The following is a 27,993-nucleotide window of genomic DNA, read 5'->3' as shown; positions in this document are numbered from 1 at the left end:
CAACTTCTAAAAAGCAAACAAATAATAACTGCAACAAAAAACAACAAAAACTTATGCTAGCAACGAGTAATCAGTCTGGTCCATTATTTATAGATACAAGGACAAAAAAGAGTATCCAAATATTTGAGGAAAGATTATAGTATGAAAAATAAGAAAATTTATACTGAATATAATAATAAATTCCAGGCATATATATCTTTTCTCCACAATACTAAAAAAGAGAAAAATGAAATTTAGCATGAATGTCATTATCCAAATATAAAACAGGCTAAAATAAGTAATCATTTTATTACCCATATATGAGTTTAGTTTATTACAAAATTTCCATTTCAAATTAAAATGGAGATGGACAATCAATGAATAATATTAGGATAATTCAAATAATTAAGAAAAAAGTATCATATCTGCCTCATGCAATAAAAAAAATAAACTTCAGATGGTTAAAGAAACAATGTAAAAGAAAGGATTAGAAATAATTAAAAATCTTAATAATCTTAATATGAGGAAGAATTTTTAAAACATTACAAAAATCCCAGAATTTGTAAGATAAAAGATTGGTCTACATACTAATATCTCTATGAAAAAGCTACCATAAATAAGTTAAAAAAATAGTACAGGCAGAATAACAATTTACAACTTATACAAAAGGTAAGAGATATCTATCAATATTTCTATAAATATGTAAGAAATAACAATACAAGAAAAAAATTGGGAAAACTACATGAACAACAAATAACAGAAAAATTAATGCAAATGGGCAGAAAGGATAAGATGTTCTACTTATATGTGACACTTGATCTATCCATATATTTATCTATGTCTATAGACACAGTTATATACTCACAGATATACATTAAATGAATACTATATATACAAATATGTTACAAAACTAGTATTTTAGCATGAAATTTTTGTCAATTTGCCCATTTTCCCCATTACCTCCTACTCAGTTCTCTCTTCTAAACAGATTTTGGTATTTGCTATACTGCCGGAATTTTCTTGGGCCAACAGTATAAGAGACTCAATGGAATCTTAAAAAAAACCCTGGAGAGACTAAATTCACCTGCATAAGAAAAAAACGATGAATGCAATTGTTTGAAATCTCAGTGGGTGTTTATATGTAACATAACAAGCTTATTCTAAAATTTATACATACCAAGAATAGTCAAAGTTTAAAAAAGGAAGAAAAGAGGGAACTACCATATCAAGTATCAAAACATATTATAAAGCATGTAAATTAGTAAAATGAGGTATTGTAAATTAGTAAAATGAGGTATTATAATAGAAAGATAAAATTAACCAGTGGAACAAAGAAGCCAGAAATAAATATACTCATATATAAAAACTTGATATATGATTGATGTGATATAGCTGATTTCTAAGAAATGACTGGATTTTGCAATAAAATTGATGTTGATAAAAATAATTTTCCATATTTTTACAAATGAAAATACCTACCTATTCCATTCTCTCACACACAAAATAAATTCACATTGTTAAACAATTAATCTCAAGTAAAAAACTTCAAAATTTTAAAATAAAGGAAAAATTTTGTAAGAAATAGTGAAAAGATTTCTTAAACAAGTTCCAAAACACTTAAAATAAAGGGAAAATGATAAATTTAAGTACATTAAAATTAAGAACTTTTTTTAATAAAAGATAACATAAAAGGACAAGTCAAATAAGAGAATATATTTAAAATCTACACAACAAACTAAAGATAATCATTTATTCCTACAAGTCAATAAGAAATTACAAATAAACCAGAAAGAGAATGGCAAATGATAAACAGGCAGAGAAAAGAATGAACATTTGATGAGTATATTAATAGATGCTACACTAATTAATAATTGGGAAAAATGACATCACTTGATTATGGAAACTCAAGAGTCCTACATAGTGCAGATACCTGTAATCAGGCTAACTTATGTGATACTAGTTCTAAGAAGCCATTTGAAGCTGAAGTATCACAAGAAAGGAAATTGGTTAAGAGACATTTTAATGTACTGTGACATAACTGTCCCAAATTTTAAAGAGAATAATGCTTAATTGAGTGAGTAATGCTTAATTAATATTCTGTTTGATCCTCTTTATAGCACATTTTCTATGATATAGAAAATGATGTATTTTATAATGATAAAAACATGCTACCTGAATTTTTAGAAATAGAGTTATATTTGGTATGGAGAAATATATTAAGATGAAAAACTTACCCTCGCAACATTTATTTTTAAAGATTTTTTTTTATATAGTCCATTTTTTGAAGTCTTTATTGAATTTGTTACAATATTGCTTCTGTTTTATGTTTTGGTTTTTTGGCCACGAAGCATGTGGGATCTTAGCTCCCCGACCAGGGATCGAAACCACACCCCCTGCATTGGAAGGCAGTCTTAACCACTGGATCACCAGGGAAGTCTTGACCCTCACAACATTTTTGTAGAGGTAAGTGATAAAGCAATAAAGAAAAATTATTTTAATCGGTTTTTGATCTGATGGTAGAAGGCAAAATTTCAGGTACCTAGTAATCAAATTATCAGGATACTTAAATGGTTCACATAGGGAAGGCCTACAATACCAGAGGAAAATTTGAGTTTCCCATGTATAGCTTCCTATCTGAAATATTTAGACAAGTCTTAGAAATCTCTCGAAGTCACTTTAAATTATTTTTAATAAAATTTCTGTTATTATTAAGCTTAGAATATTACTTACCACCATAAATATTTGAGATATTTAGAAATATTGATTACGACTTATAATCAATTTTATCCAACTAACCACAAAATCCTATGCATTTCCTATTTCTGTCTCTTTCAAAGAGCAAAGAGAAACAAAAGGGGGGGACTAAAAATGTCAAATTGGACATACTTTAAATATGTATGATATTAAAAGTCATCAAATTATGGGTGAAATAAAATACTTTATTTACTTATAGCTCTAAACCACATTGCCCACAAACTCCTGCTTGATACATGTAACATTCTAACTGACCCTGATTTTTTAACTCCATATTTTTATTGGAAATTATTACCAAATATTTTGAATATTTAAATGTTATTTAAGTTCTTGAGACAAAGAAAGTATTCATAAAACCTTCTAAATATTTTCTACTCGAAAAAATTAACTTCATGTTGGGAATCTCCCTTTTACTGTAAAATATTTGTAGATGCGAGTACTAACGCTGAATACTATCTCCCACAACTGTGACCTACTTTCATCTGAAAAGACTACTCATACCTTTAAACTCACAGTCAATAGGGGGTTTCCTATAATTACCCTATTCAAAAGTCCAAATCATCTCAAAAGCACAGGCAATATTTATCAAACAACACACCAAATTATTTTTAAACTTAAGAACAAGTACATCCTTCCCATGCATTTAAAAGCACGTGCAAAACCTGACACAATTTTTAAAAAATCATTCCTGAATCCACTCATTCAGAAGTATTTAATGCCTATAATCTGCCAGGTTTTAGTAGGTACTATGGTTAGTGGTGACTTATAAATAGACTTTAACTTCCTAGATCTTACAATCACATAGGACAGAGATATGAAGAAACAAATAAAATACACTGCTAATTTGATCAGTAAAATGTCATATGAGATTCAAGGGAAGACAGCTATCCAAAGCTTTGGAGGGCAAAGGTAGTTTGTGGGAAGAAATGAGGGTTAAACAGAGATAAGAGAAGATGCATGGGTTAAGGTCCAGGGTTAAGAGAGTTAATCAAAGCTAAAATAGAGTATATGAAGGGACATGAAGCTTAAGAGTAAATATTATTTTATAAAGGACATTTATGTCATGTCAAGGAATATGAAATAAGCACTGTGACATGAGACATTCAGAGGAGGGTTTTAGGTAGATTACTGGCAACAATACATTTAGAAAAGAGAAGGCATATGGCCTATTTTATGGAAGAAGGAAGGGAGGAGGAAATGACTAAAGCAGAGGTACCAGTGAAGGGCTCTTACAGTAACACTGGCAAAAATGAGAATGGCCTGAATGAAGATCCTACAGTATGGATGGGAAGAACTGTCTGCATTTGAGACACATTCTAGAGGTGGAATCAAAACAAATTAGTAGGAGACTAGTTCAACATGGTGGAGTAGAAGAACATGCGCTCATTCCCTCTTGCGAGAGCACTGGAATCACAACTAACTGCTGAACAATCATAGACAGGAAGACACTGGAACTCACCAAAAAAGATACCCCACATCCAAAGACAAAGGAGAAGCCATATGAGATGGTAGGAGGGGCACAATGACAATAAAATCAAATCCCATAACCATTGGGGGGTCCGGCAACGAGAGGAGGAATTCCCAGAGAATCAGACATTGAAGACTAGTGGGATTTGATTGCAAGACTTCAACAGGACTGGGAGAAACACAGACTCCACTCTTGGAGGACACACACAAAATAGTGTGCACATAATGACCCAGGGGGAAGGAGCAGTGACCCCATAGGAGACTGAACCAGACCCACCTGCTAGTGTTGGAGGGTCTCCTGCAGAAACGGGGGGCATCTGTGGCTCACAGCAGGGACAAGGACACTGGCAGCAGAAGTTCTGGAAAGTACTCCTTGGCATGAGCCCTCCCAGGGTCCACCATTAGCCCCACCAAAGAGCCTGGTAGGCTCCAGTGCTGGGTTGCCTCGGGCCAAACAACCAGCAAGGAGGGAACTCAGCCCCACCCATCAGAGGACAAGCAGATTAAAGTTTTACTGAGCTCTGCCCAACAGAGCAACAACCAGCTCTACCCACCACCAGTCCCTCCCATCAGGAAGCTTGCACAAGCCTCTTAGATAGCCTCATCCACCAGAGGGCAGACAGCAGAAGCAAGAAGAACTACAATCCTGCAGCCTGTGGAACAAAAACCACATTCACAGAAAGATAGACAAGATGAAAAGGCAGAGGGCTATATACCAGATGAAGGAACAAGATAAAACCTGAACTAAATGAAGTGGAGATAAGCAGCCTTCCAGAAAAAGAATTCAGAAAAATGATAGTGAAGATGATCCAGGGCCTCGGAAAAAGAATGGAGGCAAAGATCGAGAAGACGCAAGAAACGTTTAACGAAGACCTAGAAGAATTACAGAACACCTAGACGAATTAAAGAACAAACAAACAGAGATGAACAATACAGTAACTAAAATGAAAAATACACTAGAAGGAATCAATAGCAGAATAACTGAGGTAGAAGAACAGGTAAGTAACCTGGAAGACAAAATGGTGGAATTCACTGCCACGGAACAGGATACAGAAAAAAGAATGAAAAGAAATGGGGCTTCCCGGGTGGTGCAGTGGTTGAGAGTCTGCCTGCCGATGCAGGGGACGCAGGTTCGTGCCCCGGTCCAGGAAGATCTCACATGCCACAGAGCGGCTGGGCCCGTGAGCCATGGCCGCTGAGCCTGCACGTCTGGAGCATGTGCTCCGCAACGGGAGAGGCCACAACAGTGAGAGGCCCACATACCACAAAAAAAAAAAGAAAAAAAGAAATGAAGACAGCCTAAGAGACCACTGGGACAACATTAAACACACTAACATTTGCATTATAGGGGTCCCAGAAGGAGAAGATAGAGAGAAGCGACCCAAGAAAACATTTGAAGAGACTATAGTTGAAAATTTCCCTAACATGGGAAAGGAAATAGCCACCCAAGTCCAGGAGCACAGAGAGTCCCAGGCAGGATAAACCCAAGGAGAGACATGCCAAGACACATAGTAATCAAATTGACAAAAATTAAAGACAAAGAAAATTATTAAAAGCAGCAAGGGAAAAATGACAAATAACATACAAGGGAACTCCCATAAGGTTAACAGCTGATTTCTCAGCAGAAACTCTATAAGCCGGAAGGGAGTATCATGATATATTTAAAGTGATGAAAGGGAAGAACCTACGACCAAGGTTACTCTACCCAGCAAGGATCTCATTCAGATTTTTTTTTTTTTTTCCGGTACGCGGGCCTCTCACTGTTGTGGCCTCTCCTGTTGCGGAGCACAGGCTCTGGACGCGCAGGCCCAGCGACCATGGCCCACGGGCCCAGCTGCTCCGCGGCACGTGGGATCCCCCCGGACCGGGACACGAACCCGCGTCCCCTACATCGGCAGGCGGACTCCCAACCACTGCGCCACCAGGGAAGCCCCTCATTCAGATTTGACAGAGAAATCAAAAGCTTTACAGACAAGCAAAAGCTAAGAGAATTCAGGACCACCAAACTGGCTCTACAACAAATGCTGAAGGAACTTCTCTAGGTGGGAAAAACAAGAGAAGAAAAGGACCTACAAAAACAAACCCCAAACATTAAAGAAATTGGTAACAGGAACATACATATCGATAATTACCTTAAATGGGATTGGATTAAATGCCCCAACCAAAAGACACAGGCTTGCTGAATGGATACAAAAACAACACCCATATACATGCTGTTGACAAGAGACCCACTTCAAACCTAGGGACACATACAGACTGCAAAAGAGTGGATGTAAAAAGATATTCCATGCAAATAGACATCAAAAGAAAGCTGGAGTAGCAATACTCGTATTAGATAACATAGACTTTAAAATAAAGAACGGTACAGGAGACAAGGAAGGACACTGCATATTGATCAAGGGATCAATCCAAGAAGAAGATATAAGAATTATAAATATATATGCACCCAACATAGAAGCACCTCAATACATAAGGCAAATGCTAACAGCTGTAGAAGAGGAAATTGACAGTAACACAATAATAGTGGGGGACTTTAACACCTCACTTACACCAATGGACAGATCATCCAGACTTAAAATTAATAAGGAAACATAAGCTTTAAATGACACAATAGACTAGATAGATTTAATTGATATTTATAGGAGATTCCATCCGAAAACAGCAGATTACACTTTCTTCTCAAGTGCACATGGACCATTCTCCAGGATAGATCTCATCTTAGGTCACAAATCAAGCCTCGGTAAATTGAAGAAAACTGAAATCATATCAAGCATCTTTTCCAACAACAATGATATGAGATTAGAAATAAATTACAAGGGAAAAGAAATGTAAAAAGCACAAACACATGGAGGCTAAACAATACATTGGTAAATAACCAAGAGATCACTGAAGAAATCAAAGAGGAAATCGAAAAATACCTAGAGACAAATGACAATGAAAACACAGCGACCCAAAACCTATGGGATGCAGCAAAAGCAGTTCTAAGAGTGAGGTTTAAAGCAATACAATCCTACCTCAAGAATCAAAAAAAATCTCAAATAAACAATTTAACCTTACATTTAAAAGAACCAGAGAAAGAAAAACAAACAAGACCCAAAGTTACAAGAAGGAAAGAGATCACAAAAATCAGAGCAGAAATAAATGAAACAGAAACAAAGGAAACAGTAAGAAAGATAAATAAAGCTAAAAGCTGGTTCTTTGGGAAGATAAACAAAATTGATAAACCTTTAGCCAGACTTATCAAGAAAATGAGGGAGAGGAATCAAATCAATAAAATTAGAAATGAAAAAGGAGAAGTTCCTACGGACACCGCAGAAATACACAGCATCATAAGAGACTACTACAAGCAACTCTATGCCAATAAAATGGACGACCTGGAAGAAATGGACAAATTCTTAGAAAATTATAACCTACCAAGACCGAACCAGGAAGAATTAGAAAATATGAACAGAACAATCACAGGTAATGAAATTGAAACTGTAATTAAAAATCTTCCAACAAACACAAGTCCAGGACCAGATGGCTTCACAGGTGAATTCTATCAAACATTTAGAGAAGAGCTAACACCCATCCTTCTCAAACTCTTTCAAAAAATTGCAGAGGAAGGAACACTCTCAAACTCATTCTACGAGGCCACCAACACTCTGATACCAAAACCAGACAAAGATACTACAAAAAAAGAAAATTACACACCAGTATCATTGATGAATATAGAGGCAAAAATCCTCAACAAAATACTAGCAAACAGAATCCAACAATACATTAAAAGGATCACAGACCATGATCAAGTGGGATTTATCCCAGGAATGCAAGGATTTTTCAATATACACAAATCAATCAATGTGATACAACTTATTAACAAACTGAAGAATAAAAACCATAAGATCATCTCAATAGATGCAGAAATAGCTTTTGACAAAATTCAACACCCATTTATGATAAAAACTCTCCAGAGAGTGGGCATAGAGGGAACCTACCTCAACATAATAAAGGCCATATATGACAAACCCAAAGCCAATATCATTCTCAATGGTGAAATACTGAAAGCATTTCCTCTAAGATCAGGAACAATACAAAGATGCCCACTCTCGCCACTATTATTCAACATAGCTTTGGAAGTCCTAGCCATGGCAGTCAGAGAAGAAAAAGAAATAAAAGGAATACAAATCAGAAAAGAAGAAGTAAAGCTGTCATTGTTTGCAGATGAAATGATCCTATACATAGAGAATCCTAAATATGCTACCAGAAAAGTACTAGAGCTAATCAATGAATTTGGCAAAGTAGCAGGATACAAAATTAATGCACAGAAATCTCTTGCATTCCTATACACTAACAATGAAAAATCTGAAAGAGAAATTAAGGAAACACTCCCATTTACCATTGCAACAAAAAGATTAAAGTACCTAGGAATAAACCTTCCTAAGGAGACAAAAGACCTGTATGCAGAAAGCTAGAAGACAGTGATGAAAGAAATTAAAGATGATAGAAACTGATGGAGCAATATACCACGCTCTTGGATTGGAAGAATCAACATTGTGAAAATGACTATACTACCCAAAGTAATCTACAGATTCAAAGCAATCCCTATCAAATTACCAATGGTATTCTCACAGAATTAGAACAAAAAATATTACAATTTGTATGAAAACACAGAAGACTACGAATAGCCAAAGCAATCTTGAAAAAGAAAAATGGAGCTGGAGGAATCATGCTCCCCAACTTCAGCCTATACTACAAAGCTACGGTAATCAAGACACTATGGTACTGGCACAAAAACAGAAACATAGATCAATGGAACAGGATAGAAAGCTCAGAGGTAAACCCATGCACCTATGGTCACTTAATCTATGACAAAGGAGGCAAGAATATCCAATGGAGAAAAGACAACCTGTTCAATAAGTGATGCTTGGAAAACTGGACAACTACATTTAAAAGAATGAAATTAGAACACTCCCTAACACCACACACAAAAATAAACTCAAAATGGATTAGAGACCTAAATGTAAGACTGGACACTATAAAACTCTTAGTGGAAAACATAGGAAGAACACTCTTTGACATAAATGACAGCAAGATCTTTTTTGATCCACTTCCCAGAGTAATGGAAATAAAAACAAAATGGGGGGGGGGGTTCCCTGGTGGCACAGTGGTTGAGAGTCCACCTGCCAATGCAGGGAACACGGGTTCGTGCCCCAGTCCGGGAGGATCCCACATGCCACAGAGCGGACGGGCCCATGAGCCATGGCCGCTGGGCCTGTGTGTCTGGAGCCTGTGCTCCGCAGCGGGAGAGGCCACAACAGTGAGAGGCCCGTGCACCGCAAAAAATAATAATAATAAAAAAATAAAAATAATAAAAATAAACAAATGGGACCTAATGAAACTTAAATGCTTTTGCACTGCAAAGGAAACCATAAACAAGACGAAAAGACACCCTAAGAATGGGAGGAAATATTCGCAAATGAATCAACGCACAAAGGATAATTTCCAAAATATATAAACAGCTCATGCAGCTCAATATTTTTTTTCAAAAGCATATAATATTTACTCTTTATAGATCAACAGGCTACATGCTCTTTTCTGTTTTTCTTTACAAACCTTAAAAATGTTAACACCATTCTAAGCTCATTGGCATTACAAATACAGGCTTTGGGCTGAAGTTGGCCCATGGGCTGTAATTGGTTGATTCTTACTACAAAACATTCTCCATGCAGCTCAGTATTAAACAAAATACAACCAATCAAAAAATGGGCAGAAGACATAGACATTACTCCAAAGAAGACATTCAGGTGGCCAAGAGGCACATAAAAAGCTGCTCAACAGCACTAATTATTAGAGAAATGCAAATCAAAACTACAATGAGGTATCACCTCACACCAGTTAGAATGGGCATCATCAGAAAATCTACAAACAACAAATGCTGGAGAGGGTGTGGAGAAAAGGGAACCCTCTTGCACTGTTGGTGGGAATGTAAACTGATACAGCCACTATGGAGAACAGTATGAAGGTTCCTTAAAAAACTAGAAAAAGAACTACCATATGACCCAGCAATCCCACTACTGGGCATATACCCAGCGAAAACCATAATTCAAAAAGACACATGCACCCCAATGTTCACTGCAGTACTATTTACAATAGCCAGGTTATGGAAGCAACCTAAATGCCCATCGACAGACGAATGGATAAAGAAGATGTGGTACATATATACAACGAATATTACTTAGCCATAGAAAGGAACAAAATTGGGTCCTTTGTAGAGACATGGATGGACCTAGAGTCTGTCATACAGAGTGAAGTAAGTCAGAAAGAGAAAAACAAACATCATATATTCACGCATATATGCGGAATCTAGAAAAATGCTACAGATGAACTGGTTTTCAAGGTAGAAACAGAGACACAGATGTAGAGAACAAACATATGGACACCAAGGAGGGGAGAGCAGGGCGGGTGGTGGTGGTGGTGTGATGAATTGGGAGATTGGGATTGACATATATACACTAATATGTATAAAATAGATAATAATAAGAGCCTGCTGTATAAAAAATAAAATTAAATTTAAAAAACCAAAAAATTAGTAATTGTATATAAAAGAAAAGTGAACAGTCATTATAATTAATCAACTTTCTGGCTTAGGTTACTGGGTGAATAATGTTCCTTTAATTGTACCTGGGAACACAGAAGAAAGAAATAACTACTTTCATATGTTTTGAATTTGAGGTGCTTCAAAGATATATATAAAAAGATGTTCAGTAGGCATTGGGTATACAGGTCTTATAAAAAAAGTGAAATCTGAGCTGGGAATCTCAAATTGGTATAAGCATACAGTACATAAATAAAATAACATACATTCAAATGGTATTATCCAAAGCGAGAGTAAAATGAGAAGAGGACATGTCTGGGGAGCACGAGTATTTTCAATATGGTCAGAGGAAAAATGATCTGCCATACAGACTGGAGGGAATATCTACCAAAATAGGAATAAAGCCTGTTAGAGTCAAGTTAGCAAAAGACATTTAAAAAAAAAAATAGAAATGGGATTTTTCCAGAAGGAGAAAGTGGTCAACAGTTTCATTTTCAACACTACACAGAATAAAATTTTCCATTTTACTCACTTTAATGTGGTGTATACGCACACGTGCCTGTACATTTCAGTGTCGTATTCAACAATGCATAAGTTACTGCTGCATAATAAGCCACTCTTAAACTTAGTGGCTATAAATATTCCCCGTTTTATTTGCTCATAATTTTGTGAGTCACCATGTAAGATGGGCTCAGCTGTGTGGTTTTTATGGTCACTAATGTGACCTCAAACTAATGCAGTCATCTGGCAGCTTGACTAGGATAGAATTGTTCAAAACAACTTCACTCAAAAGTCTGATGGTTTGTGCTTGCTGTGAGTTGGGTCTATCTCTCTACTTGGTCATTCATCCTCAAAGAGGCTAGATTATGCTTCTTTACCTGGGTAACTTACAGCAGCAAGAGAGTGAAAGCGGAAGCTTCAAGGCTTCTTGATACTTTGCTTAGCAGTTATATGACATTTCTTCTGACATATTTGTTCAAAACAAGTCACAAGTCCAGTCTATGTTTAAAGGTTGAGAAAATAGACTGTCAATGGAAGGAGGTATAAAGGAGGAGGGTAGTCATTTTTAATCCACCATTATCTTACCTTTGACTCCAAGGATATACATGTCTCCTATACGTAAAATGTATCAAAGATTTAAATATAAGTGCTAAAACCATAAAACTCAAAGAAGAAAACATAAAGGTAAATCTTCATCACCTGGGATTTGGTAATGAATTCTTAGATATGACAACAAAAGCATGAGCAACAAAAGAAAAAACAGATAAACTGAACTTCGTCAAAATTAAAAACTTTTGTACATCAGGGAACATGATCAAGAAAGTGAGACAACCTACGTAACTGGAGAAAATGTTCACAAATCATATATTTGATTAGGGTCTAGTAATCCAAAATATATAAAGAACTCTCACAACTCAAGAACAAAAATATTTGAGCTATGAAGAAGAGTTTGGTGGTTCTCAATAAGTTAAACATACAACTACCATATGACAAAGTAATTCTACCCCTAGGTATATACCCAAAAGAATTGAAAACAGGTGCTCAAATAAATCCTTGTATATGAAGGTTCATTTCAGCCATATTTACAATAGACAAAAGGTAGAAACAACCCAAATGTCCATTAACAGATGAACAGTTAAACAAATTGTCGTATATACATACAGTGGAATATTATTAAGCCATAAAAAAGGAAGTACTGATACATGGTGCAATGCAGATGAACCTGAAAATGTTATGCTAAGCAAGAGAAGCCAGACACAAAAGATCACATATTGTATGATTTCCTTTATACAAAAACTCCAGAAAAGGTAAATACATAGAAATAGAAAGCAGAGTGTGGTTGCCAGGCCAGAGTAGAGAGTTAAATGAGGATTAAATCTTTAATGTGTGTGAGGCTTTATTTTGCAGTGGTGAAAATGTCCTAGAACTAGATAGAAGTGGTGACAGCACAACTTTGCGAATGTACTAAATGCTGCCAAGTTGTTCACTTTAAAACGGTTAATTTTATGTTACGTGAATTTCATCTCAAATAAGCCTAAAGAAATTAAAATAAAGTATGAACTACAGTTAGTAATAATGTACAAATATTGGTTCATTAATTACAACAAATGTACCATACTACAAATGTACTGCACTAACGTAAGAGATTATGCAATGTAAGTATATATGAAATCTCTGTATCATCATCCCAATTTTTCTAGACGTCTCAATCTGTTCTAAAATAAAGTTTATTTTAAAAAACCAATACTATTTAGGAGAATATAAAAAATTACCTAACTAAAAGAAATTATGTTAAATAAAAAAAAAAAAAGAATATGGCCACAGCTTTTAAGTTGTGGGGTTAAACCCAATGAGATTAATATGAAACCCTGAAGTTCTTAGGAGAATTGAAACATTTTGGCCTAAAAAACAAGAGAGAGTTCAAAATACAAAAAAGCTTCTGAGCTTCCAGCTTACTATGGCAGTGTTATGGACTGAGCTGTCTGCCCCCAAAATTCATATGTTCAAGCCTTAATCTCCAATGTGACTATATTAGCAGATAAAGTTAAATGATGTCACAAGGGTGGGGTCCTAATACAATAACACCTGTGTTCTTATAAGAAGGGGAAGAGACACCAGAGCTCTCTCTCAACATATGGACACAGAGGAAAGGCCATGTGGGCACACAATGAGCAGGAGGCTGGTTACAAACCAGGAAGAGATTCCCCAATAGAAACCAACACTGACAGCACCTTGACCTTGGACTTCCAGCCTCTAGAAGAACTGTGAGAAAATAAATTTCTGTTGTTTAAGCCACCAGGTCTATGGTATTTTGTTATGGCAGCATGAGCAGACTAATACAGGAAAAAGCCTGAGATAGCTATTCAGGTCTATTATGAAAATCAAAGAGCAAAGAGCTCAGATAGTAGATTAAAGAGACAAGGAGAACAACAAATTCAGAAACTATTCCCAGGAAGCAGAACTGAGTCCTAAACCAAGAAACATTCCTTGGTTCCAGGTGTGGTAGACCTAACATCATGTGCTCTGATAAATTTCAAAATTTTATGCATTAGTGAAAGCTATGTGCCTTTCATTCCTCCCCTTATGTAAATGAGAATGTTTTTTGTGATGATTCTGTACCTGCTGCACCATTATATGCTAAGTATGCAGGAACAGTATTTAACTTCTCATTTTAATTCATATATTTCTGGGTCAAAAAGAAGCTGCACCTAAGAAATACTGCCTGCGTCAGATCTTTTGCAGTATGTGTGACCATGGACGTCTGCATGATACCATTATGGAATAAAACTTTTGGGGAGCTGGTGATTATAGTTTGCATTTGGATGGATGGTTCATCGTGTTGCCAATGGACTAGCTAATAGATTGCTACATAAATAGTTCCCAAAGAATCATGTCTCCTGGCATCCACATTTTCTCTAATACTCTACTGCATTAACAGGGGGACTGATTATAGGCTTGGCTTTGGCCAGTGGGACTTGAGCAAACATAACACAAGCAAAGCTTTACTAAGCACTTACCCATTGAGATTTGTCCTCTTAAAATACTCTCCCAACCACCAGGCACCTGAGCGAGGCCATTCTTATCTCTATTTCCAGTTGACTTAGCAGATATGTGCAGCCACATGATCGGCCCCAGGCAAGAACCAACAAAATTATCCAGCTGAGCCCAGAACAAACTGCTCAATGGTAACCAAATAAATGCTTCTTCTAGCCACGAAGTTTTAGAGTGTGTGTGTTTGTGTGTGTGTGCACGTGCACACGCTTGTAGCAATAGATAACAGAAAAAACAGTGGTTATTTTTCTGAGGATATTTTCATTAGAATAATGAGGACCAAATACAGATTGCAATGAATAAATGGGTAACTGAGAGGTGAGGGATCAGAAATAGTAAATTTAGGCAACTCTTTTCAGATGTTTCACGGAATGAGAAGAGAAAGTGAAAAGGGGATATATTTAAAGGGATGTATGGGATGAAAAAATTTCTTGAAAACAGGACAAATGTCAATATTTTAAACATTGACAGGAGTGAGTTAATAAAAAAGGAGATTTGGAACAACGCCTGATGGAACAAGATCCTTGCAAAGGCACAAGACAGAACACAGGTGAAGGGAGAGCCATTGTGGGGGGGGGGGGAATCTTCCATGGAAGGACAAAGGGAATTATGTTTGTGGAATTCAAGGACGTGCATAGGTGAGATAACAGGGGTTTGAGGCATTTCTGTTATTTTATCTCCTATTTTCTTCGGGAAGTAAGAGATGACTGAGTAGTGAGGTGGAGGATTTGGAAACCTGAACAAAAGAGAGGACTAGAGTAGCCACCAAAGAATACTAGGGAAAGTTCTGATTGACAAATAGAATAATATCAGAGCACTATGAAAGGTCCCATTGAGGTTGGAAACCATGAATGCATAATATCTCAGATTTGGATTATTGTGTAATGTTCTCCATCACTATTCAGCCGCCTGGGTGTAGGAGTGAAGGTGGCTGACCATCAGAGAGAGCTCATTAGATTTGGCACTTTGTCAGACTAAAAGGACGGCAGGATAAAGAAGTAAAGGACCAAATATACCAATTGGTGAGTGTTTTAAGAGATGAACTGGTTAGGCAAGGAAGTAAAAGAAAATGGGTATGATAGAATGGGAAATGGTAGATGTGTCAGGTTTGAAGTTTCAAATGAAATAGAATTAACAGAATGAGAGAACTCAAAGTATTTGGTCAAGAAGGTCAGATGATCAAACATTAGGTTTCGGAGTTAAAAACGGATACAAAATGGTGTAAGCAAAGCAACGTTTTCCAAGTATAAGCATTTTAACATTCATGTTATTGGGTCCTCATAGCTGACATACCTTCAGGCATAGAGGTGACTCAGTACAGTGGTGAACAGAGTGGTCATAGGTCTCAGATACACCTAGTGTGGATGCTAGCTCTGGGAGAAAGGAGAAATCAACCTTTGCAATCATTTTCCTCATCCATAATTGGGGATAATGGCACTTTCTACCTCACAAGGTTTCCATAAAGATCCAATAAGATCATGCATATTAATTGTTTAATACAGCCTATGATATACAGTAAGCACTTAATAAACATTATCTTTATTATCATTGTTATTAATGATACAGTTATTATTATTGTACAATATATTCTTTATATTTTAAAGAATGATTTCTAAATACTTTCTCTCTAAGCCATTCTTTTAAATCATAGTAGCATCTTAATGACTTATATTGATCAAATGAAGAAGAAATTTTCAATTTAGTAGAGATCATTCCAAATTAAATAAAACTATCTCTATTCTAGGAGTCTGGGAGAATCAGGTGGAAGAAAAATAAAACCAAAACTCTTATTTGTATAGGAAGTTATCCAGGTGATTATTTCCATCATTTTTCCATGTCTTCTCATTCTTTGCAAAAAGGAGTATAGATAAAATGTTCACAGTTAACTCTACTCTGAAAAATTTTCTTTTCAAGATTCAGAATTGCAGTTAAATGTCTATGAGTGGATGGACAAACAATAGCAGCTGGCTCATTTACATAATATATTTACACAAAAAGGCTGGTTTTTCAGTTTTCCTGAAGATAAGCTATAAAATATCTTAGCTTATTTTGTGAATTACTTTTATCTAAGGTAATATTTTAGCTGGCGCATTATCCATAGTGTTTAACAGTTCATTAACTGCTCAGAATCCCAAGCAGGATTGGGTAATGAACATGGGCTTTGTTAAAGAGGGAGTGTGTTCAAATCCCAATTCTGTCATGACCTTGAACAAGACTCTCAACTACTTTAAATTATTATTTCCCCATCTATCAGTTAGACATAACATTAACAATTCAACAACAGTTTTGAGTTATTACAATGGTTTATAATAGCTATTATAGTACAGTTACTATAATTGTTTATTAAAATACCTATTAATCTATTTTCATCATTTTTAACAACATGCATAATTGTTAATTAAAACACATGTGATGTGTATCATATTAATTAATATTAATTCTCTTCTATCTATTTAATATACTCTTCAAGGCCCACGCCACCATTAGACCTGTGACCTGCGAAGCACTCTGTGAAGGGGTATTCTGGTTTGGGGAAACAAAAAAGCAACAGAGATAAATATAATACTAATACAGAATGATATAAATAATATTGTAGAAATAACAATACACATAGCTAATATCATATGCTAGCACTTTATATAACACAATATTATTATCACGATTCCCATCTAAGTTCACAGAATATATGGCTCTAAGGGCTGTGATCTTAAAGACGGCACTCTAATGCCTCTGGAAGGAAACTACACCCTAGATCAAGCATGATGAGGGCCCATCAGAACTCTCTCAGAGCCAGATCCAGTAACAGCGGTGAAGGAAGGGAAATAGCACAAATCTCTGACAAACTTATCTTCCTGTCTGGGCAGCGTAGTTGTGCATTAATTGCTTAGAAACATAATATTAATAAAATGTATGAGAAGGTTTTTTAATCATTCCTAAATCATCCTTTGAAAATAACTGAAAGTTTCAGTAATTTCAAGATTGAACTCCCTTCAGAATAATAAAGGCAAACTTCATCAGTTTAAAAAGACAAAGGAAGAATCATTATATTCTCTTTTAACAGACCTGTTGAGTATTTCTTTAGAACAAAATAACTCATTAAAGAGGGCATTCTGTCCTTTTATACACCAATGTACTCAGCTAATCATCTAATCAGTTTAGTGTCCCTAAAAAGGATGTAAATGCTATTTATTTACTAGTCAAGTTGGCTATGGAAATTACTACTTAGCATGATTGCCTGTGGATAAAGAACAAACACGTAGGGAAAAAAAAATCTATTTAATAAGTCATTTCACCCTTCTGAAATGACACTATCAAAAACATGTCTAGATTAGTAAATTATGTAACTGAGCCAAGATTCTATAAAGTAGTCCAAGAATCATTAAAAAAAATAATAATTCCCCGGGTTCTTTAAGTAACAGACACTTATAGGCCTTATAGAGCTTACAAAAATGTTAACATGTTAATTATCACTTACCTTTTTCAGATGCTTCTGTATTTTAGACTCCACATCTTCAATGTGTGAAATCACTTTGTTGACACATGGTGCTGGGATGTTTACTAAAGCACAGCTTTTACGTCGGCATGGGTGGCTAAAGTAAATGCCTGCATTCACCCCTATAGATAAAGCAGACAGAGGACATCAGTTCACAGTCATATACAGAATAGTAAACCCTGATGTTCAGAATGTACAAAAAGTATTCTGCTTTACTAGTACTAACACTCAAATTTTCTTTAATCAACAGATTGATAAATGTCAGAGAATTATAGAATTAAGCTTCAAATAATCTGAAAGCTAAAATAAAATGATCATTTATAACTTAAACGGTAACAAATAAAAATAAATCTAAGAAGCAAGAATAAAACTTCAAGCAAGTTAAAAAGTTAAAGTGTTCCACAGCATCATGAAAAAATAAAGAAAAAAGGTAGAAACCAGTTAATCCATTTTTCTAAATAGATCCTGAATCACTTAAAAAATGACTTTGACATGTATTTTAAATTCTCCCCTTAAAGAGACCCCACATGTTCCAATGTAAATAATATCTAACCACTCAGGCATTGAAGAAGTTCTTCCTTAAATCCAGCATGGTTTCTCTTGCTGAAAAAAAAGTAAAAGCAGGTCCCTATCATCCTCATAATAACCTCATTTTCTACCTTCCATCTCTAAAAATTGAAGTCTTATGTGAAGAGTGACTGATGTTCTCACTATGGCATTCAAGTTGTACTCATCATAAAATCCACTCAGTCTGATGTGCCTCAGTGATTCTAATCCTGGCATGTTCCGAATCAACTGAAGGTTACAGAAGCACAGCAATGTTGTCCGTGAAGACTCCACCAAAGTGCTTACTTGCAGTCTTTTTGCCTCTAAGAACTCTACTGGTCTGGATTACAGCTGCAATCACTGATCTTAAATGCAAGACACAGAATAGGCTCGGTGCCTCAAGGAGAACAGTCTGATGTCCTCATTGCAGTTAACCTTGAGGAACACAGAGTAACGCTGTTGCCTCCAGTCTGTGCCTTTTGTTTCAATGTCAACACATAGAGATGGTAAATATTTTAGATAGCTTCATTTAAACTGCAATCTTTTAAATATCTTTAAATGATATCTCATAATATCCTCCTCCAAAAATGCAATCTCTGTCAAAATGGCATGTGTTTAATTTATAAGTGTTTACTCTATCCCATATATAAAATAATAGCCCATATAGAAATATATATATATATATAAACATTTTTGAACACTAAAATATGTGCCAAACATGGAACCGTGCTAAGTTTTGTTTTTTGTTTCTTTTTTTGCGGTACGCGGGCCTCTCACTGTTGTGGGCTCTCCTGTTGCGGAGCACAGGCTCCGGACGCACAAGCTCAGCGGCCATGGCTCACGGGCCCAGCCGCTCCGCGGCATGTGGGATCTTCCCGGACCGGGGTACGAACCTGCGTCCCCTGCATCGGCAGGCGGACTCTCAACCACTGCGCCACCAGGGAAGCCCTGTGCTAAGTATTTTTGATGCCACATATTATTTAATCCTCACAACAATCTTATGAAATGAGATTATTCTCTTGATTTCACATGTGAGGAAATCAAAGCTTAGAGAGGTTATATAAAGTGCCCTATTCCACAGAGCTGGGATGTGGGAGAGCTGGGACTTGAACTATATCTCTCTGGCTTTAGAGTGTAAGCAATACCATGAAGGTTGTTTTTATATTTTTTTAAATGTGGCAAAATAAAGAGAAGCAGTTCTTAAAATATATTTCAGGGCACCTCTCAAAAGTTTCACATATCACTTGTTTTTGAAATTCAAATTTTCCTTCAAGATATCAATGCTGATATTCTAATGTATTTTACTATGTTTTGACCATAGTGAACGCATATACTCAGTATGACTATTTTTTTGTGCTATATTCCATTTTACCTCTTTAGTTCATACAGATATATATATATATATATATATATATATATATATATATAGTTTTTTTCATCTCTGTAACAAAGGACCAAAAAATAAGCTGGTAAAAAGTACACATTAATCTCTTATCCAAACGTCCTGATAAGGGCATGTTGCCCTTCCCCAAGAAATAAGGTTTTAATATAGCACATTTAGCAACCAGGCAGTTGCCCTTATACTCAAAAGCATTGTTTTGCTTCATTAAATGTGGAGAAAACAAGGATAGCAATGACTCATTTAACATTTTTCTACGTGTGCCATTCTCAACCTACTAGGTGAGTATTAATTAATTTCCACCACACTCCATGGTTTAGGATTAACATTTTATATATGGTTAAGTGGGGAAAATGAAATACTGTGAAGTTAAATTTTGCACTGAAAGTCTATAGAAGACATGGCATCACAAGCAGCACAAGAAAGAACAAGAATTCAGGAGTTCTTATTACTGCTTTATTCTAATACATGCACAGTGTAAGTTAAAACTTTCCTTTCCACTTCTTTTTAATTTTGCCCACATTATAGATACACTTAGGTCACAAAACTAGGTGTCCATGGTCACTCATTTTTCAACTTGACTGATAAGTAACTGTGCTTTTTTAAGCTAAAACTACTCAGTTGCTAACCTCAGATTTCTCACTGAATAAATGAACTAGTTGGCAGGGTGTTATATAAGATCATTTTCACCTAAAATTCCATGATACAATGAAGCCACAGTTTCAGTTAAACACAAATGGATAGAGCTCCTCCTCATGAAGCCTGTGCACAAAGGATCAGGGTGAGTATTTCAAGGATTAAGCTCAGGCAGGACACTCACTCGCTCTAAAAATCTGCCCAACTCCAATTTCCTCGCTCAGAATCAATGCATAAGGGCAAGATCCTGCTGGACGTAGGCCAGAGCTGAGGTTTGTTGAGACTGCAACATGAAACTTTCGTTTGAGAAAAAATACCGTCAGCCTGATTGTGTGGGCAAATGGCAGTTTATGTTCATTAACTGTCAACTCTCCTTGCTCGATGAACTTGATTCTTACATAATTTACTCACACAGGCCCAATAATTTAAGATTTTATCACTACCATCCTTCCTTCTCTTCTGATTTTAATATGTAATTCCTTTACATCCATCACCCCAGTTACTGTATCATTCCTTTATCTGACTTCAGCACTCTGAGTAAAAAACTTATCTGAACACAGATTTCTTTTCCACATTTGATTATTCCTTTTAACATCTTGATTTTCTTCCCAAAATGTAGAATAAGCTAGTGCTCTTAAGTTTAGCAATAATTTCTTCTCCTTGCAAAGCCTCTGTGTGATAAACAGAAAGTACCTTTAACTTTTTTTGTGAAAAACAAAGTTCCTTTTAGTTTTGTTATACACTGGGGGTGGGGGAAGGGAGAAGGAGACCTTTCCCTGAGTAAAGAATGAATGGGCCGATTAATTGATAAAAATTATCCAATCTAGAGACTTCCCTTGTGGCGCAGTGGTTGAGGGTCCGCCTGCCAGTGCAGAGGACACAGGTTCGAGCCCTGCTCCAGGAAGATCTCACATACTGCAGGGCAATGAAGCCTGTGCACCACAACTACTGAGCCTGTGCTCTAGAGCCAGCGAGCCACAACTACTGAGCCCGTGTGCCACAACTACTGAAGCCTGCATGCCCAGAGCTTGTGTCCTATAACAAGAGAAGCCCCCACTCGCCGCAACTAGAGAAAGCCCAGGTGCAGCAACAAAGACCCAATGCAGCCAAAAATAAACAAATAAAATAAATTTAAAAAAATTATCCAATCTGAAGAAGAGAAAGAAAAATGAACAAAAAAGAACAGATCCTCAAGGAATTGTAGGAAAAAATCCATCAGTCCAACACATGTGAAGTTGAGGTTCTGCAAGAAGAGGAGAATGAAATTTGGAGTGAAAAATAACAGAATAACAGCCAAAAAATTTTCAAACTTTGATGAAAAATATCAATTCACACATCCAAGAAGCTCAACAAATCTCATACAATTAAAATATAAAGAGAACTATGTCTGGGAACATCATAGCCAAACTGCTGAAAACCAATTGAAGAGGAAATCTGTAAAGCAGCCAGATAACAAAAGGACACATTACATATAGGGGACATGGATATGAATAACTGCTATATTTGCCATCAGAAACAATATAGGCCAGGACATAATAGAAAAGTATTTTTAAAATACAGGCAAGAAAGAAGGAAGGAAGGGAGGGGAGAGAGAAACATTAAAAAAATAAATTTGACTTCATCAAAGTCAAAACATTCATCATGCCTCAAAAAGATATTACAATATGAAACAATGAAACAACAAGCAAGAGAGTGGGAGAAAACATGTATATATCCAACAAATGATTTATATCTGGAATGTGCAGAGAAAATTTACAACTTCCTATATAGGAAGACAACCCACTAAAGAATGGGCATAAGACTTGGAATCTTCCAAAAGACAATACACAAATGACTAATAAGCATGTAAAAAGATGCTCAGCTTCATTAATCATCAGAAAAATGCAAATTTAATTAACAGTGCAGTACAACTTCACAATCACTAGAATGCCTAAAATTTGAAAGACTGGCAAAGCCAATATTACTGAGGATATAGAACAACTATAACTCATATATTGCTGGTGGAACTGTAAATGACTTTTGGAAAATAGTTTGGCAATTTCTTATAAAAGTTAAGCATACACTTATCATATGACTCAGCATTCCACTTCTATGTATTTACCCAAGATAAATAAAAATCCATCTATAAAAAGACTTGTGTGTAAATATTCATAACAGCTTTATTTATAATAGCCCCAAATTAGAAAAGCCCAAATTTCCATCAATGGTTGAATAGATAAACTATACAGCACTCATGCAAGGGAATAATACTGAGTAATAAAATGAACAACTACTAATATATGCAACATTGAAACTACTAATATATTCAACAACATGGATGAATCTCACAGACCTCTTTCTGAGTCTTTGAAAGAAACTGGACACAAAAGAGCACAAATGGAATGATTCCACTTATTTAAAATTTTTAAATGTTAAAACTAAAATCATATCAGTGGATATGAGGGGTGGAGTGAAGAGACAGTGACCACAAAGAACATGAATGAACTTTCTGAAAAGAGTATCTATATCCTGTTTAAGACGGTGGTTAAATGGATGTATACACTTGTCAAGTCATTGAACTGTATACTTAAAAGGAGTAGATTTTATTATACTTAAATTTTACCTCAACAAATTTGTTTGATTACAAAGACCACCAGCCATTCCCTAGTGACAGAATTCAATAACCTTGTACCACTCTCCTTCTCTTTTAACTCATTATACAGAATATAGTAGAAAATACTTCTTTGAAATGTTCTTCTTTAATAGCTTTCTTTTACTTCCTCATTGCCTATTTCTCCTCATATTCCTTAATCATGACTACTTGGTAAGAAATAATCTTTCCCCTTTATATTCTCTCCCTTAGTCATCTCCTCTGAGTGCTTGACTCCTAAGTAAACATCTTTAGACTTAACTTTACACTGAACTCCTTGCCAAATGTATTCCAAAACCTGTCCTTCCTAGAGCCCAAGCCTAGCACTGAATGTAGGGAAGGGAAGGATGGACTTGCTAGATCCTATGCAGTATGGGAATGTAAAATTAGAATGTACTCTTTGAGAAACTGATATACCACAAACAAGGAAATAAATTCATGACATCAGTAAACTAAAATGCCAAAGTCAGAAAGGCTACAGAGGAAAATGAGCACATTTGTATGACCAGATATAGAGCTGGAGAAGATTACAGAGATGTACAGAGGGAGGTGGCAGGGTGGCAGGGATCTGATACATTCCAAGCAGTGAGCATGGTGTCTGGCACAGAGTCAATAATCAGGAACTATTTGGCAAATAAAAGACTGATGAGAGAGTAAAGACATACCAAGATGAAAATTTCGGTTTCAGGCCCATCTCCAATATATTTGGTATTAAACATTTGGACTTTGTCAAGGACAGCAAGCCAGAGGTAGTCTTAAAAGGACCAAACCCATTCGCAAAGCCAGTATTCCTAAAACTAAATTCATCTTCCATTCCTTTCCTTTCTTACTTCTCTGTTCCCGTTATCAAAGTTTGCAACAGTTAAACCATTGTTGAATCCTCCTTTTCAAGTTCCTGTAACAATATACCCAGTCGGTTTACCAAATCTTAACAATTCCTTTGTAATCTCTTTAATTCCTATCTTTCATATCCGTTTATCATTCATAGATCAAACCCTTATTACCTTAAGCACCAACCATAATAAGATAATCATTTTTATAGCAATTAATAAACAGAAACCTCAATTAGAGTCAAGAGACCAGCAGGGAGAGTTCTCACACCCTGTGATGATAACAGAGCCCAACAAGAAGGAGGACTCCTCTTCCTTCCTGGCAAGGACTCAGCCAATGAAAAGCCATGGGCTCTTTGTTTACTATAGCCCTCCCAACATCCTTTTCCCTTATATTAAAGGGTTCTCCTTCTCTTGCCTTGGGGGAACTTGCACATGGCTCATTGTGGTTTCACACCCCAAATCTGCTGACCCCAAATAAACCTATCTTTTCTGGAGAACTATCCAGCAGCTTATTTGTTTAGGTGAATAGTTTCCATATTTCCTTCTGTAACCAAATAATTCTGCATAGTGCACTCAGACTCATACTTTCAAGGAAAGAATTTGGTAACATAATATCTCCAATCGAATCTATATAGGACCAGAGACTGAGCAATAATGAAGTTCACACTTTTGAGCCTGAAATTCAAAATGCTTCTTGACTGCCCCTCAATCATTTCTAGCTTTATTTTAACCAATTATCTTTAAATTTCTGAATCTTTCCTATGCTATAGTCCAAGTAATCTATTTTTTCCGTATTTTGTGTTATTTCATCACATTATTTGACTCATTCTGTGGTTCTTGCTTAATTTCCCTCCTCACGTTTCTTTTCATATACAAATACATCCTTCAAGATTCAGTTCAAATCTGTCCTTATCCATTAACAATCCTCTTAATTCTTAGCGGCCATACAAACTGGTGTTACTCGAAACACTAAAGATTCTTGTCCACAGTATTCATTTGTCATACACTACTGTGATACTGTGTTTTAGAATAAGCAATATATATTTGGTCTTCATGTGTTTGTAGCACAGAGTTCCTAAAACCCTTGTAATTTCCTAACTGATGAGAGCAATGAAAGTGTCCTTTGTTATGTTAATGAGGTGACTTTCGGACCTCACCTAAGGATGGGGACTCAGGAGAACCAATCTTGTGATTACAGAGTTGGAACTTTCAGTCCCGCCCCGACCTGTAGGGAGGGGAGAGGGGCTGGAGGGTGCATCAATATCCAATGGCCAATGATTTAATCAATCTTGCCCATGTAACGTAGACTCCATAAAAACTCAAAAGGATAGAGATCATCGGAGAGTTTCCAGGCTGGTGAACACATGAAGATTTGGGGAGACCAGCACACTTCGAGAGGACATGTAAGCTCTGTGCCCTTCCTCCATATCTCGCCTTACGCATCTCTTCCATCTGCTGTTGCTGAGTTATATCCTTTTATAATAAACCAGTGATCTACTAAATAAAATGTTTCTCTGAGTTCTGTGAGCCACTCTAGCAGATTAGTCAAAACCAAGGCAGGGAGGGGTGTAATTGGAACCACCAATCTATAGTGGTTGGTCAGAAGCACATGTGACAAACTGGGCTTTTGACTGGCATCTGAAGTGGGGCAAGGGGTAGACTTGTAGGACTAAGCCCTTAACCTATGGGATCTGACACTATCTCTGGGTAGCTGATGTTAGAATTGAGTTGAATTGTAGGACACCCAGCTGGTGTCCAAGAATGGCTTAGTGGTGGGGAAACCCCATGGTCACAAACTGGAATTGGCTGCAAACCTTTTAAATACTTTGTGTCATCTTTGTTGTTACTCTATACAACCATCCATTTCTATTGTGTTGTACTAATTGGTGTATAATTATATTTTATTTGGTTTGCAAGATTATACATTCCATGTAAGAATCATTTCTTAAATATCTCTGCACCCTAATAGCACATGTATATTCCAGTGTCTTGAATTAATTGGTTAATAAATCAATAATTTGATATTTTAAAAAATTTGTCTAAAACTAACTATGGCCCATAACTAACACTGGGCAATAAACTCTAAGCCAGAACATTAAAATTCTATTCAAGATTTCTATTGAACAGAAACAGATAAATAATCAGAAGGGTAACTTATACCAATTTTATCCTGTCAAACTAACAACCTGCAGAGCAGAGATTTACCAAAATTTAGATTAAATATTTTAATAAATATGGAGTTCTCCACCAGAATGATCTGAGAAGAAACAAATATGAAACTCTATACATAAAATGTATACATTTCATCATCTCTTTCTACTTCTTACAACATAAGATACCAGAAACACTTTCTGAGCTAATGTTTCATGGATTTTCAATGAACAATTTTTAATTCTGGATTTCACACACCAAAAACATTAGTCCTTATTCTTTTTCTTCTAAGAAACGTATCCTCAATGAACTAGAAAGCTTCTAGCACTTGCCAGTCCTGGCATGAAGGATAAAGAAAATGTTTATTTCAAAAATTCATACATTTCTGAAATTGTAAACAATTCTTATGAACCAAATTTTAATTAACAATATACTATTAATAAAATTTATTAAAATATTATATTCTTATATATCATTACTCTGTTAACTATTAATGATATTTACAGTGTATTTCTTAATAAAAATTTAACACTGACATTACAAACTAATCAGTGAATATAAATATAGCTTATATAGGTTACTATACAATTTAGATTCAGTCCTTACCTTCAGTATTTGTCATTTTATTTTCATGAATAATCTCAACAGCTTCCTTAGGGGCACCAAATAAAACCAAAGCTTGTGATGTGGCATTGTCTTTTTAAAAGAAAACAAAAATTTCAGTGAACAGTTAATATTCATTTTTAAAATAAGCAAAATAATGTATAAAACTATGTTGTGAAAGTGCTGTCCTTGAAAAAGCAACTAAAATATTGATATTAAACAAAACCCACAGTAGAATATCTTTAGATGTTTTCCGTGTTTTTCATTTGGCTTAACTCTCAGAAGAAGGTATTCAAAATAGCATGCAGCTATTAAAAGCAGAGAGATCATCCAGAGTGACATCACCAGAATGGTGGGGTAGGAGACCCTAGACTCCATCCAACAAACTTCAACAATTAGACAGCTATCCACAAACAAAAACAGCCCTGGGAGAGCTCAAGAGTCCACTTAAAAAACTTCAGCAACACAGTGGAACAACAACAACAACAACAGAGAATAACCACACAAAAACGAAAGGAAGACAGTTTCATTTTGTCTGCATTATCCCACCCCCTAGGTCCACACTGCTCAGTGCCAAGAGGTAACTCTGGTCTGAAATAGTTCCTCTCACTAGGAAAGGGTGAGCAACCAGCTTCCCCACCCTTTTGGGGCACTGCACAAAGGACCATCTTTGGTTTCATCCCACGCAGAGATCAGCAAAGCTGAGAAGTATAAAGATGGCTTGGCACAAGGAAGAATGGCAGAGGCTACCAGTATCAGTCATGCAGCAGCAGTGATCATGCTTTACAGTGGCCTGCTCTGCAGAGGACCTCAGCTTCTTTGCTGGCAAAGCTGTCCTTCAGAAATGAAGGAGAAAGAGTTTCCCAAACAAGAGCTGAGGGAGTTCATCATCATTTGACTTTCTTTACAAGAAATGCTGAAAGGAGTTCTTCAAGTTAAAAGAACACAAATTAGCAACACACAAACATGAAAATATAAAACACATCAGTAAAAGTAAGTATATATTCAAAGGTAGAATACTCCCGTACTACAGTGGTATATTAATCACTTAACCCTAGTATAAAAGTTAAAGGGCAAAAGTACTAAAATAGCTATAACTGCAATAATTTATTAATAGATACCAAATATAAAAGATGTAAATTGTGACATCAAAAACACAAAATGTGGAGGGTGGGGTATAAAAGGGCAGAGATTTTGTATGTGATTGAAATTTAGTTGCTATCAGCTCCAAACAGACTGTTATATCTATAAAATGTTTCATTTATGCCTTAAGGTAACCACAAAGCAAAAACCTATAGTATTACAGATACACAAAAGAAAAAAAGAAGGGAGTCAGAGTATACCGCTATATTCGATAAGGAAGATAGCGAGAGG

The 27,993-nt window shown here is 35.9% G+C and overlaps 1 protein-coding gene across 1 annotated transcript in view; it reads right to left on the bottom strand.

Annotated features, from left to right (window-relative positions):
- CCDC178 (coiled-coil domain containing 178) overlaps positions 1-27,993 on the bottom strand; it is a gene marked incomplete at both ends in the record, with an annotated part of 351,176 nt that overhangs the window by 313,212 nt on the left and 9,971 nt on the right. The window contains 2 exon segments of the mRNA XM_082853050.1: positions 17,805-17,944; positions 26,623-26,712. Coding sequence (XP_082709176.1) covers positions 17,805-17,944; positions 26,623-26,712 — 230 coding nt within the window.

This window comes from Leucopleurus acutus, assembly GCF_964270905.1.
Source record: "Leucopleurus acutus genome assembly, chromosome: 13".
NCBI classification, from domain to species: domain Eukaryota; kingdom Metazoa; phylum Chordata; class Mammalia; order Artiodactyla; family Delphinidae; genus Leucopleurus; species Leucopleurus acutus.
Note: the sequence above shows the minus strand (reverse complement) of the source record. Positions and strands in the feature narration are given on the sequence as shown.